Source organism: Perca fluviatilis, chromosome 3, assembly GCF_010015445.1.
Source record: "Perca fluviatilis chromosome 3, GENO_Pfluv_1.0, whole genome shotgun sequence".
NCBI classification, from domain to species: Eukaryota; Metazoa; Chordata; class Actinopteri; order Perciformes; family Percidae; genus Perca; species Perca fluviatilis.
The window spans coordinates 31,494,676-31,509,553 of record NC_053114.1 but is presented as its reverse complement, the minus strand read 5'-3'; the positions used below and the strand labels follow the sequence as shown (position 1 = coordinate 31,509,553).

General features: G+C 40.1%; 1 protein-coding gene across 4 annotated transcripts in view; it reads left to right on the top strand.

Annotated features, from left to right (window-relative positions):
• Positions 1-14,878, top strand: part of ush2a (Usher syndrome 2A (autosomal recessive, mild)) — a 233,519-nt gene that overhangs the window by 85,662 nt on the left and 132,979 nt on the right. For all 4 annotated transcript variants that reach the window (XM_039794826.1, XM_039794827.1, XM_039794825.1 and 1 more), the window contains exons 30-35: positions 5,581-5,711; positions 12,065-12,191; positions 12,742-12,843; positions 12,983-13,171; positions 13,783-13,913; positions 14,021-14,300. In XM_039794826.1, the coding sequence (XP_039650760.1) occupies positions 5,581-5,711; positions 12,065-12,191; positions 12,742-12,843; positions 12,983-13,171; positions 13,783-13,913; positions 14,021-14,300 (960 nt within the window). The remainder of the gene's footprint in view (positions 1-5,580; positions 5,712-12,064; positions 12,192-12,741; positions 12,844-12,982; positions 13,172-13,782; positions 13,914-14,020; positions 14,301-14,878) is intronic.

Sequence of the window (14,878 nt, the reverse complement as noted above, 5' to 3'; positions counted from 1 at the left end):
AAAAAATCAACTATGTAGAGGTCAAATATGGGCCTTTTTTATGAAAATTGATGACTAATTGCAAATTCTGTCCGACTGTGTCGCAGTTCAGCAGGAGCTCAGCAGGCTAACGTAACAGCAGCCGGTGCTGCCTCGCCGCCCGCCGTGTCCTCCTTCACAGACCCCAGCTTGCTGTAAGCTAGATGGATCTCCGTCACGACCGGAAGCCCACGGCGCTCCATACTCGCGCAAAGTCAGCATTTCTGGGTCACTGGACTACCAAATGCCGAGGCCCTGACGGAGCTCCAGGGTCTGCAGCTAGCCGTGATCTTTACCCATAGGATTGAAGGGACGCTAGCAGCTAACGAAACCCCTCATATTTACAAAAATGTATTGAATTGAAATTGGACACAAGCATTAGCTTAGAGAAGACCTTAGGGTAGCTGTTATATAAGTGGCGTGACGAAATTCAAACTGTAAATATACTATAGTTATGCCGGCAGCCGGCCAGCTCTGTGGAGCCCCGAGCCCCGGTTGTCCAGTAACCCAGCTGCCGCTGTCTCGTCAGACTGTGCGGACCTCCTGAAGTCCGACACGTCTTACCAAATTTGTAATTAGCCATACATTTTCGTAAAACGGCCCATATTTGAGCTTTATATAGTTAATTTCTTACATAAAAAAAGTCTCAGAAGTGAATTTAGTAATGAAACATTACAGTGTCTGAAATATGAGACCTGCTGTCTCGTCTCCAATGTATGCGTATGTGGTTCCTCAACCAATCAGCGCGCAGCTCATCTAAATATTCATGAGCATACCATATTTGGAAGAAAAGCTCTCGTTCCAAATAGGGCCAAAACACAGGGATGCATAAGGGCCCATAAAATAGCAACCGGGCAATTTTCAGCCCAATCAGTGTTACATACCCCATTAGGAGACCTTAAGGAACTGTGTGAAATACCCTATATAATCATTCTATCACCCCTTTAAGTGATTATGAGGTTGTCTTTACTTTTTACAATCAAAGTTTATATATATACAAGTATTTCTCAGCTGTTTGATAATAAGAATTGACGTGTTGTGGAAAAGAATGTATCTGTTGAGCATGTATGTTTCTGTAAGGCTCTGGTGTGCACTCTCAGGTGAACAAGTGCATGCTGGTGTTATGTGTCTGTGTGATGCACTGGTGTGTGTGTGTGTGTGTGTGTGTGTGTGTGTGTGTGTGTGTGTGTGTGTGCATGTGCGTGCTTGCATGTACCCTCTATGTGTAACAGAGACACCTGTCAGGATGTGTGCTCAGGTTTGTCTGATGACGGCTCCAAAGTGGTTGTCAGTGTGAAGTAGCACAAGTCCTGTGGGGAAATCTGAAGGAAGTAATGCTGAGCACGAGCAGTGTCACTTAGTTGCTGTACATTTGGACCAAACACTGTGGCCAAGCATGTGTTGACAATCTGTCCCTCCCTATTGCACAGCCTCACACATACATGCTGTGCATAATATGCAAACACCAACAGTGAAAAAAAAAACAAAGATCAATTAAGGACATGCTATATACATACATATACAGATACATTAATAGTGAGATTGACCTTTCTGCTATTGTAAATACAGTCAGAAGAACTGTTTCAACAATCCCTAACACCATTGCTACTGTTGAGCAACTGTGGGGCTTGGATTGGACCTCTTAAACAATGTATCCAAAGTGTTTTCCTTATAAACACATCATGACATGAGGAAACTCACATTCTGGAGTACTGGGTCCATCTTAAGACAGTGGGGGAAAGCACAATGCATTGCAGCAAAGTTCAGGCTATTGCACAACATTTCTTTATATGAAGATATACCAGAATGCATCATCATTTACCATGTAAGGACCATTGCACACAGCTGTTTGTAATTGTATATGAACTCCTGTGCTGGTGATACAGGAATAATAGTTATGCTCCTTCTTCCAAAATCGTATATGTGTTAAGATGCTGATAGTCTCGCTTTGCCAAACCTATCTCCACAGTGCTGTGGAGTAAAGTCTTCTTGTGTCATGTTTGTGTGCTTGTGAGTTACTTAAAACTCCCCTTGTCAAAGCAAACTCTGTCTGACACGACACACTATCCACCTTCTCACGCTGCATACCAAGCTGCTGGTAGGACGGGTTAAAAAAAACCAATCACAATTGTCTTGGGCAGCGCTAAGTTCCAGACGCAGCAATGGTGGCTCTCCAAAATCTCTACAATAAGGCTCTTCTCATTTTTCATGTTCATCTCATCTGATCAATCCACTACAGTATAGGGCTGTCAAAACTGGCCAAAAATTCCATTAAATGCTCCTTCTAAAAAAACACATAGATTCAAACTATTCGAATATCTATTTTTGCACATTATGTCTATAGGAGGGCAAACTTGTGTAGGTATATTTATTTCAACATAAACATGTCTTTTGAAATATCTACATACCTACACATTACAAAATAAACATATAAAATAATGTCCAATACCAGTGGTTCCCAAATTTTTTCTGCAGGGCCCCCTAGAGGTGTTGAGATCAGCTCTGTCTCCATGAAGGGTCGAGAGAGAGAGAGAAAGAGAGAGGTGCACAACAATCAGCTGTTTTTCCGAGATGGTATGGTCAAGGAGACAAGAACATCTACCCTTACTCAGGCACAGCACATACGTGCTAGTTGGCCGTCAACTGAGATTTTGCGGTGTGTTCAGGTTCAAGTGCAACTTTTTGGCCAAGACACAGGCGACTTGAGGTGACATAATGCGACACCACAGTCAGCCTTCATCGCCATTAGTTCTTCGCCGTCTGCCTACTGTGTCAGAACCTTTATGGGCCTGTCCCCTGTGTACGGGACTGGTTGAATGTGTATGTGTGTGATGGAATATGTACCTCCTATGACCACTTCACTACAGAAAGCACAGTTTGATGGTTTCTGCGGTGTGTTTTACAATAAAATGGATAATCGTTTACACTGTAGTCATGGCAAAATAGGAAAGTGGGAAACATGGGAAGGGGCAGCGTTGGGATTGAAAGAGGAAAAAAGAAAATTGAAGATGCAAGGAGAGAAAACATTCAAATGAGGCAATAGGTGGAGAAAGAGAGCATGTAAAAGGTCAAGAAAAAGAGGAGGAAGGTTAAAAGTCTAGGGAAGGAAGAAAGGAAGGTATGAGAGATCAGGCGAGTGTGATACAGAGAGAAGGTTAAAGGGGGATAATGTAATGTCAGGTATCTGTCAGGACTTCACTCATCTCTGTGGTGACAAGGTCATGAATGTAAATGACAGATGCCTGCTTGATGTACAGACTACAAGTTCAATGTAAAGAACATCTTTGTTTGTCTTAGTTGTATTCTACTACCAGTTATTGTACTTTTATTTCCATGTAGACTTGTTTAGAAATCATTAACTGGGGTAAATGCACTATTGGTAATCAATGCATATGTGCACTGCTGACATGTTACCATTATAAATTTAAATACACTTTTACATTCCTTCTAGATCCAAGTGGCTTTTCACTCATTTTTACAAGGCAAAATACAACGATTCACTCCTGTCATTCTGTCACATGTATAGTATGACCAGTTTATCTTCTATAATCTAAATCACCTAGGCTGAAATGGAAATGGCAAACCTGTGAAACCTTGTGAGCCACATCTTAATATAATATGATGTTCGGCAAAAGTAAAAAATAATCATTCTCAAGCTGCATTTGGACTGGATTTATTTCTCCAAGGGAAGTGGGATGATTTTAACTTCATCATAATATTTGTAAATGAGCATACAAACTGTTGTTTGTAAAGCAGTCTGAGATATTCAGTTACAAATGGACTACACATAAAATGTATTTTTCATTATAAATAGTGTGAAAACTGGGAGCTCTGAAATGAATAATCTGTATTCATCTTGAGCTTGCCATATAACCGTTTGACTTCTCTCCATGTTAAGTGAATTCACACACTAATTATTTTGCAAACACTGGCTTCTGATGAACCCTGGAATGCCTCCATTCAACTCCTCAGATCTTCCCACACTTCTGTTCCCTTCAGAGACAGACATAGCTGAGGAAACACACACGTAAAATCGCATGCTCTGTGTCGCTATGTGGATCTAGTAGTGGATTAAGATCCTATCTCTGATCCATAGTAACATGACAAGACAGCACGCTGGATGAATTCTCTCTCTGTGTGTGTGTGTGTGTGTGTGTGTGTGTGTGTGTGTGTGTGTGTGTGTGTGTGTGTGTGTGTGTGTTAGAGGGAAACCCATAAGTTTTGCACATTGCTGAAACTTTGATTCACTGTGTGCATTAACAAACGAGGCAGGACAGCTGTGTTGGAACGATACAGGAGTCAGATACTGTCCTGCTCAAAGATTAAATTATAGGCTCCTTATTATATTCCTTATAATTGTTGCTTTCTCAGACCTCAAATCTGTTGTCATTCCAGTTGATGGTTCAGGATTGTATACTGTATAAGCTTTGTTGTACTTGGGAATAGCATAATGGGCTTTATCTAAGTTATGTAGAACTGGGTTATGTTAAATTTATATATTGCAGGGGCGCCTGGGTAGCTCACTTGGTAGAGCATGCACCCCATGTACAGAGGCTTTGTCCTGTGACCCTTTGCTGCATGTCATTCCCCCTCTCTCTCCCCTTTCAAGTCTAAGCTGTCCTGTCAAATAAAGGCCTGAAAATAAAAAAATAAAAACCTGGCTTCAAAATTTGAAGAGAGAATTGGGCCTTATATGAAAGCTCTGACTTGGGGTTATGTTTTGGTTATGACTAAAAGATCTTCCCCATGTATGGTGGTGTTGTGCAAGTGGTATTTTTGGGGTTTACCATAAAAATCTTATGGATTTGAACAAGTTCAGAAAGTCTGGAGAGAGAAGGAAGAAGCGTACATATGATTAAGCTTAACGTTAGTTCATGCAGGACAAGGAAGTCATACGGCCGCTGATTAAATTATCATTCCTATCAGACCCCCACCAATCACAGCCATTCTCACATCAAGGCGGTCATTTTTAAATATGACTCCCTCCTCACTGATCTCTGCTACACTAGTCTATATCCTTGACGTTCCACTTCCGGGATTGCTCCGGTGCCGCAGGAAATTCAGCCGGATGCATGTATTACTCCGTTTCCTTTGTGTTGGAATTTTAAGATCCGGTGGATGAGGACTATGGTTGACTGCTCCTCAGATCTCTGCATGGTAAATTGAGACCGCTAGCTAGACAATCTGTCCAATCTGAGTTTTCACGACTTTTTACGACTCGTTTTCTCACGTACTGTAAATGACCAGAAAATGAAAGACCCTGTTCACACAGAGATTTTCAGGTTAGATGGTGAACGTTGGGTGCTGTCTGATTTCTGATATCAGATTTTACACTGGGACACCACAGGTTCCTTATTGAGTTATAACCCAATAACCCCCCAGTGGGTCCAGCAGAGTTTAAAAGGTTTAGGTGCTGTTTTAAGTCTCATTACATTGTATATTCATTATTTCACAACATTATAATACATTTTAACATGTATTGAAAGTATGTTTTGGCCTGTGTTAAATTAATTCCTGAGAACAATGAAATCCTTGAAATCTCTTTCTCTTACTTTGTATCAGGTGTGAAGTTGAGTTTCAAGACTCGGTCCCCAGATGGTCTGCTGCTCTGTGCCTTCTCTCCAGGAAATCAGGAAGAGTTCCTAGCTATTCAGCTAAAAAATGGACGCCCCTACTTTTTGTTTGATCCACAGGTATGTTACATTTTGTTACACTTTTATAAAAGTGTCAAGTGTGAGGGCAAATAACTATGATAATAATAGAAATCAATCATTGCTTAGTAATGCAACCCCAAGAGTTGTGATCTGTGTGTTTTACAAAGGTGCAACAAAGAGAAGTGTCAGGATGATGTCAACATCATTGTTAGCAAAGTTAGCATTTCTCTTCCAATGTAGGAGGGGGGTTTATTTTTATATTATTTTATTTAAATGTTGCTGTTTATATCTTTTGTTGAGGGACTTGCAGATTTTCTGCTTCCACTTATTTGAAAGCATCTCCATCCAGCTTTACTACCAATGAACAAACACACCTGTAATTTGCATGCAAGTGTACTTTTGTTTTACAGTGCCATATTTGAAAGAAAGACATTCAAAAGGTTTACTGATGTCCTTAGTGGCCATTCAACCCATTTTGTTTATGCATCTTTTTCATTTACATTTCCTCATTTGTTTTTGTCTCTTTATTATTTCATTCTGCTCACTTTATTTGTTTGCTCACCTTCACCTGTCTTTTTCTCTTTTTTCTTCTGATCCACCTCTGTCTCGCTTTCTCTTTTTTTCTCCCCCCTCTCTCTTTCTGTCTCTCTCCCATTTTCTCTCACTTGCTCTGATCTAATAAATGTGATCTGTAGCCCCTCATTGGTTTCTGTCAGGAAGACAGGGAGAGGGGAAAAAACTTTGAAAGTGTGTCAACGTTTGAATTGGACTGCAATTAACTCATTCCCTGCAGTCACCACGCGTGAATACCAATTGCAAGCTAATTAAGCTTTGCACCCTTGCACGCACACACACACACACACACACACACATTCACAGCCCTGCTTCCTTTATCCTTCCATACAGACACATGTAGAGGGGTTAAAGAGTCAACGACTTAGATGATGAAAGTGATGATGGGAGATGATTACACATACTTCCATGAGGCCACCAACTAATTACACACTCTAACAAACACACATACACACTTACACTTTCCTTCTTCATCACTATCCAATACTCGTTATCAAAATGCCATCATCAGAATGTAACCATAGGATGTATCTGTGTGTGCAGAGGAGTGTATGAATAGATCCTTGTTGACTTGCAGTGTTAATGTGTGTGTCTGTGGTTAAGTGTACTGCTAGATGTGCAATTGAGCGTATGTGTCTTCTCCAACTGGGTTTATTCCTTTGTTTAGACTAGTTTGGGGTAATTAACAGTGGGAGTGGTGTCACGGCTTATTAGTGTTCCCCCAGATACATATAGCTGGGCATTACTTCTAATTATTAGCTTTTGACATACACACAACAAACACAACACACAAAAGTACATTGAAGCACAAGAGACACTCAAAATCAAACAGTTCACACTCCGTTGATGCAGGTGAGTACTGTTTTTTGGACCACTGGTTGTCTCACTATACAGAGGTATGTAGCTATTGGTAACTACAGTGCCAGTCACAGGCTGTAATGCTAATGCACATGTAGCTCTCATCACAGACTTGCTAGTCAGCTATCACTGTCTGTTAAATACATTTGCTTGCACACAGACAAGTGACAAATACACATATTGTATTTTATTCTACCAGCCATGCATCTTAGTTCTCTCTTAGCGGACACATTTGGCTCTTCTTGAAATCTAGAAAGCTGTTTTTTTTACAGTCCTCTAGCCTTTGGGAAAGAAATCCTTGTAATCCTCAACAACAGATGCGAAACATGTATACTAAAAATTCTGAAAATGAACCAGAGCCTAACAATTTAATGGTGCTCTTAAATGTGCATTAACTGTAGTAAGATAGACAAGCTGACGATACCCTTTAGGCGGCTACACATCCATTGTTCCATTATTAAAGCAACTAGTACAGTGCCCATTCAAACCGTGCCCTTTCAGAATTGACCGATTGCTTGGCCTCTGGTATGGCTGCTTGCAGATTTCTCCAGAATCATTGTACCCCAAAATAACTTACAGAAGGTCCCCAAAGCAACTTAACTGTATGCTACTGACTTACTGTGTACTTCTACTTTGTAGAACATTGTACGACTACATTTTCCTGACAGAGAAATGTTAGTGGTTACGTTGTGGATTCTGATTTTCCTCACAACATACAACAACTAATATATGATGCATTATTATTCTTTAAACTATCCAGCATTATAATAGCATTATAATATAGTGAAATACCACTCAGCGGTGCAGTGTTAATTTTGGCAGTTATACTGTATAGTCTTAGTCCTTGGATGAAAATTTGTGTTAGTTTTAGTCACATTTAAGTCATTTTTATCCTTAATAGATTTAGTTTATTTTTAGTTTAGTTTTAGTCAACAACCATTCCAAGGGGTGAGTCAAGTTTTAGTGGATGAAAAGTAATTTCATTTTATTTAACTTTTAAGTCATTACTTTTAGTCAAAATGTTTTCTCTCCGAATTATGTTTATATATTATATATATTGTGTTTATTTAGTTGTGTTCCTTTGTCAGTGTCCTATAAGATTATATTGAACACTTCAATTAATCTAGTTTCGCCAAAACCAATAATTTTGTCATTTTTGTCAAACTGATTTCACATAAGATTTTGTCTGATGTATCTTATCATTATCTGATGAAAAATATATGTGCCTACCAACAATGTTATCTTCCCCTGTTTAACTGACTTTAGCAGTTTAGACACTCAACTATCCAGCTTGTATTACAGACGTTAAGTAATCACAGTCATCTGCAGAATGAAACACTGATGTACAAAACTGCCAGTTGGTGCCGCAGTTGATGGTGCTGGAGCACAGTTCCGGATCTTTCCGGCCCACTTTAACCCCTGGTTGAATGATTAAGAATGTAGCTTTGCAGTTACTCCAAGTCTTCTCAGTTATGCGCATTTCAGTCGCACCTCCCAGGCCCGTTAATGAGAGCCAAACTCTGCCAAAATATGAATTAAGTAACCACCCGGACCGGACCGAGGACTGAGACACGGACAGAGACGGACTGATACATGGATGTGTGTATGTGTGTGAGAGAGAAGAGAAGAAAAGGTGGAAAATGATGAAAATAAAGAGATTTTTTGTTTTTCTTTAAACTACATCTTTTCTGTCAACGATATTGCTTGTTGATATCTTCACAGTTAGCCTTTAATTGCCAGTAGCCGGCTGCGGACGATATGCTTGACTGAGAGCCGTGAAGCACCGCCCCCGCAGCTGCACACAGCGGTCGCTCAGTTGTTGTTTTTTCAACCTATATTGTGCGGTCGCTTAGTTTTATTCACAGTCTATTAATATTGAACGTGTCCGGTGTATCCAAACACCAAATTCGACACAGAACGTCATTGGATACCCAGGAGTACAGCCGCCGAGTGTTAAGTAGATGGGATGAACGGTTTCGGTCTTGAGATATTCGAAAGACAGACAGCTGGACATTCACACTCAGTTACTCACTCACTACAGTATTTCAGTCCTTTATAGTTAGATAGTTAGAATTCTATTTTCCCCATGCCCACTTATAAAATAACACACACTCAAACAAATCTTCAATGTAGTCCGCTTCCATCTCTTATTTGCCCAACAAAAAATTGCACCATGCGTTACTGTCTTTCATCAATTGAATCCAGATGTCCCTTAAACGTAAACTTGAAATGACTGCTAGTCACCTGTAAGATTCTGGAGGAGTTTTTGCTACTGTAAGGCGACCATTCGGTATTTATCGAATGGACCACTGGAGGAAAATAGGGGAGGGTCATGTCTTTTTATTCTTTGTTGATGGGAGGGTCATCCAATTTTAATTTAGTCTAGGGGGGAGGGTCACCCAACTTTTGCATTCATGGGAACAGCAACATTTCAAAGTGGCTTGTTTGATGCATATTTATCCATGTAGCTCCATGTAGCTCTCTCAGTCTCAGCCCCTATCGCTAGCAGATGGGTCCCTCCCTGTTTAATTTTTTTTTTTTTTTATCCTTTATTTAACCAGGAGAAGCCCATTGAGATTAAAAATCCCCTTTACAAGGGAGACCTGGCCAAGATAGGAAGCTGAATTACATCACATCATTACATACGTACAAAGACACAAAAAAAAAACATAAAAATAAAGACAAATAAATTAATAGAAACAGTTTGAAAGCCAATTATGCACTTACAAGGAAATCGCAATTAAAAACATTGACATGTGAGGGAGTTCAACTCAAAACACCTCATTCTTAACTTAAAAAACACTCAAAGGAATCAATTTACTAAGTTTTAAGTTGTTCTGCAGCAAATTCCATGTAAAGGGAGCAGAATAAACAAAGGCCTTTTTACCCAGCTCAGTACTGACATGTGGGACAGAAAGCAAGACAACAGCCTGAGAACGGAGAGAAAAAATGTATTCATTAGCATGATTGCCGTACTGTTTAGTTCAAAAACATCAAAAACACCGTATAAAAACATAGCTGACCAGATGCAGGCTTTTATTTTGAAAAGTCGAAGCTCGTACCGCGGACAGCACCAAGCCGGGAGGGCTTGGTGCTGTCCCGGTGATTATTTGTGAAATTGTGCAAACGACAGCCTTTTCAAGGCATTTGAGAAGGAAGGAGTGGTAGCATGCAAGCTCCCAAATTGACGCTCGTCTGAGAAATGGAGTTTTGGATAATGTTCAGCTGGCAGCTTTACCTATGCTAAAATATACTATGACTGAGGAAGCCTAGTGACGAGTCCATAGCAACCAGTTATTACCCACTGTGCTTTGTTGAATAGTCTAAATGTTTTATTGTTTTATTTCATGTGAATACTAGTTTACTAGATGAGTAACTTAGTATTTGAAGTAATGCAGTAATGCAGGAAGTGTGCATTTAGTTCCCATGCTTCATGTGTTTCCACAACAATGTTAGTGAGTAAATCTACTGAAATGGCCACCACACCATAACAGAGGAGTGGGATGCGTAAGATGAGAATGCAGAGGTTTAGTCACGTATCCCATGGCTGTAAAAAAAACAATAGGCAAATGTATATCTTTGCCAAGCGCAAACCAGTACCGAAGGCATCAATAAATTGTTGGGGAGGGTCATTCCTTTTTTCTCAATCATTTTGGAGGGTCATCCAAAATGTATTGCTGGTGAAGGGAGGGTCATGTCTATTTTGACTAAAGGTCCCAAAACTCCTCCGGTGGCCCCTTAAATAAATAACGAACAGTCCCTAAGTCTTTTGAATTTAGACAGGGTTGACTAAATTGGCAATGGGGAAGGTTTTCCATAAGCAACTGCATTAATTCACACAAATGTGCGCACACAGACACTCTTAAATACACAGATTTTTGTTAATTCTGTCTCTTACAGTATATATCCACATGCACAATAACACACACAAACACACATACACACAACAGCGAACACACGTGTGAGGTGTACACCTCAGTCGAGTGTTGTACAACTCAAGTGCAAGCTACAGGAATGACACCACCACTGTGTGTGTGTGTGTGTGTGTGTGTGTGTGTGTGTGTGTGTGTGTGTGTGTGTGTGTGTGTGTGTGTGTGTGTGTGTGTGTGTGTGTGAGAGAGAGAGAGAGAGTGAGAGTGTGTAAGAAAGAGCATGTGTACGTGAGAAGGGGGCTATGCTCAGGCAGTTTCTGCCCAGCACTTATGTTCTAAATGCCTTGCTCATACGCACCTCTGTAGTAGTTTCTGGGAGAGTTGGGTGTTAGTTGCTTCAACTGCCAGTGTCTCCCAAACAAGGGATCCAAATGGGTGTGCTTGTGTTTATGCGTACAAGAGAGAGAGAGACAGAAAGACAGAAAGCCATAGAGAGACTCCTCCCATGTTGTCTTGTTAAGTAGAGCTGTCTAGCAATGGTAGTAAATATGTCAAAGGCTGATATACTCTGGCATTCATACATTTATTGATCTCATCATTAAATCTTCATCACTGAGTGTGCATCTGTGTGTTGTGTGTTTGTGAGAGTGTGCATGTACCTGTTACTCTTTTTTTACTACATTACTCTTTGCCCACTTGCTAAAAGCTGATCACAACAATGATGTCATACTTAATAGGTAGCAAAAAGCCCTGTAACAACACTTTGATGATTATATGTGCATGTTCATGTCCTTTTGAGGGTGGTGTGTGTATGTGTGTCATCGATCCTTAATGTCTAACCTTGTCCACACAACACAGGGATAAAGAAGCGATCATTTGAAATGTTACAAAGTAGGCATGTTTGATTGCACTGATATTTGAAAAGTGTTTTTTTTAGCCAGAGGTCATAAATTTACTTTAGCGAATACTGTAAGACACATTGTTGCGAGACCTATGGTCAGAGGATGTCTTCACAACACCATTAATGAATGTGTGTTTACATTCTTGCCTGTATTGTGAGTTTGTGTGTTCATGCGTTTGTGTGTGTAGGGCTCAGCAGTGGCTGTGAGTGTACAGGGTGATGGAGGGCGCGGCTACAATGATGGACAATGGCACAGCATCATAGCAACAAGGCGAGGGGCCGTGGGAACAATCGTTGTAAACAATCAATACAGAGGTAACTCTTCTGATATTTATACTGACCACTGTGTGTATCTGCTAAGCGTGTAGGAGTGTGAGTATATTTTTGCTTGTCTATACATGTGAGGGTATGCACCTGTGCTTGGATGTGAAACGTGTGAGACTGACATGTATTTATGTATGTACACGTATGTGTGTTTTTATGTATGTAAATCACCGATCTCTGCATTGGTGGTATTAGCCAGGTTAATCCTAGCCAATCTGTGTCTGATGACAAAAATACTTCTTCACATACACAGAAAGACACTGTTCCTCAGTTGTTCTCAAATGTGTTTTCAAATAACATTTTCTTTTTTCAGAAACTGCATGAGCATAACCCTTCCCTTACTTAGTCTCACTCCTCTGCTCTCTCTCTCTCTCTTTTTCTCTCCCTCTCTCTCTCTCTTGTCCTTCCCTTTATTCTCATCCCTTTTTGTTCTCTGAATGCTCTGATTTTATATTTACTCTTATCACTTAACTCCATACTTTTGCTTTGCCCTACCACATTTATGTGTAACACCACCATCCTACCTCCACCCCACCACCAGGAAATGCGTCAGCTTTCAGTGGCAGCACCATTATTGGTGAGAACACAGGGATGTTTATTGGAGGGCTGCCTGAAGACTTTACTTTGCTAAGAGAGGATTTAGGTATGTCCGTTGTAACCTACTCTCTTTAATCATTAATATATTACATTGTTTATCATTTCTAACAATATTATAGCAGTTTGGAAGCAGTGAGAAAGTTGGAGGAGTGAAAGTTTTTCAAGTTTTTATTTATTCTTATCAGGTGATGCTCGACTAGTGCAACAGGGTTTCTCCGGTTGCCTCAGAGACGTGAGTTTTAAGGTGACTGACGGTCCCTCAGAGGAGTGGAAATCTCTGGATTGGGCAAAAGCCACAAAGAAGGTGGCAGTGTATGAAAGCTGGGAGGGATGCCCTATTCAAACTGTGGATGGAGCCCATTTTCTCGGTCATGGTTAGTATCTTTTGTGGATAACAAGTGGTTGTGATTGTTCTTTGTTAATTTACTTGTTTCACAAGCACAATGCACACTAAAATAGCTACATGCCACAGAGATGTATCCCCATTAAGAGTGAAATGAGAGTGAAATGATAGTGTACATTGTTGCACAATACTTCATACTGCGATATAGAAACATGACAATATACAACAGGAATAGCATTGCAGAGAAAAGCTTTCTGGAGTGTCTATTTTCATGAACAAGCTATGTTCAGATACAACTTCAAGTGGATTTCTAGTGTCCCTACTACACTGGCAGCACTGTATATCTTAATAAGATGCTTGCTGCTGATAAGTTAATAATAATAAGATAAGTTAATTGCTTTCTGTGTTAAAGATCCGGTTCATCAGTGTACATTTCCTCCATTATTGCTGCCTGCTTATCCAGTCTTTTATTTAAAAAAAAAAAAAAACATTTTAAATGACTGAAACTTTATATTTGAAAAAAGGGTACAGACCATCTTCGCAGGTCCCCAATATACCGAAATAAGTTTCCTTCTATATTTAGCCCTCATAATAAAATGTTGTTGTGGCATGTTTTGGGCTTTTATTTCCTCCTTGTTTCAGGTTACTTGGAGATGGGCAAAGATGTTTTCAATGGAGGACAGGACTTTGACATTTCTATGGATTTCAGAACAGACCAGCTCAATGCACTTTTGCTCTTTACATACAACACACAAACGGAAGACTACATGCTGGTAAGAAGCACAGACACATTTAAGACTATCGTTGAAGTATTCAAATAAAACTTTAGAAATACATGACTTTAACTTGAGGTTTTTTGTTTATTGGTGTTTATTTTTAGGTGGAGCTGGAAGCCGGTCTCCTGTCCTTCATTCTTGCCTCTGAAGGTCACGTGACTGAACTCAGCATGTGGGTGGGGCTTAGCTACTGTGATGGAGACTGGAAACAGCTTTCTTTGGCAAAACGTGGCTCGCTCATTTCTGCTGCAGTCAATGACTGGGCAGAAGAGACAAGGGGAGTGGGAGGAGCAGTGAGGCTGAGAGTTGATTCGCCATTATACTTGGGGGGTGTGCCCATGGAGCTCATACATCCTGCTCTGGACAGCAAAAGTCACAGACACGGTGAGAATGCAGTGTCAGTACTTTTACACAGTGGCGGTTCTACATTGAATTACACCCTGGGCGAGACCCCCTTCCTTGGGGGTTAGAATCAATTTTAAATTTTTCAAGTCAGTCTTAAAACAATTTGTATTAAATTAATGCACCTTGACTTACGTATTTACATGCACTGTAGCTACCTGTAGTATGTACAGTATGACCTGTGTACTACTAGCTACACTTCCTATCATCATGTTGCTCATTGATGTGTTTTTGGAGGAAGAAGATTTATCAGGCTGTGGTTTGGGTCTTTAATGGGATTTATTGATTGAAAAATACAGACTATCACCAGCCTTAACCTTTAATCGATTAGTAGTTTTTTAAAGACAGAAAATACAGATTACTTTGTTGCTGCATTATGATATCACAATCACTATATTTGACTACATTATCCCTAAAAGCATGTTTTGGGTGTATTTCAATATGGGGGTAATACTCAGGTGTCCACTTGTATATAAAATATGTGAAAATGTACCCCAGCACATACAGTAATGCTATGCGACGTCCCAAACTGGACACATCTGAGAGTAACTTTTTTCATG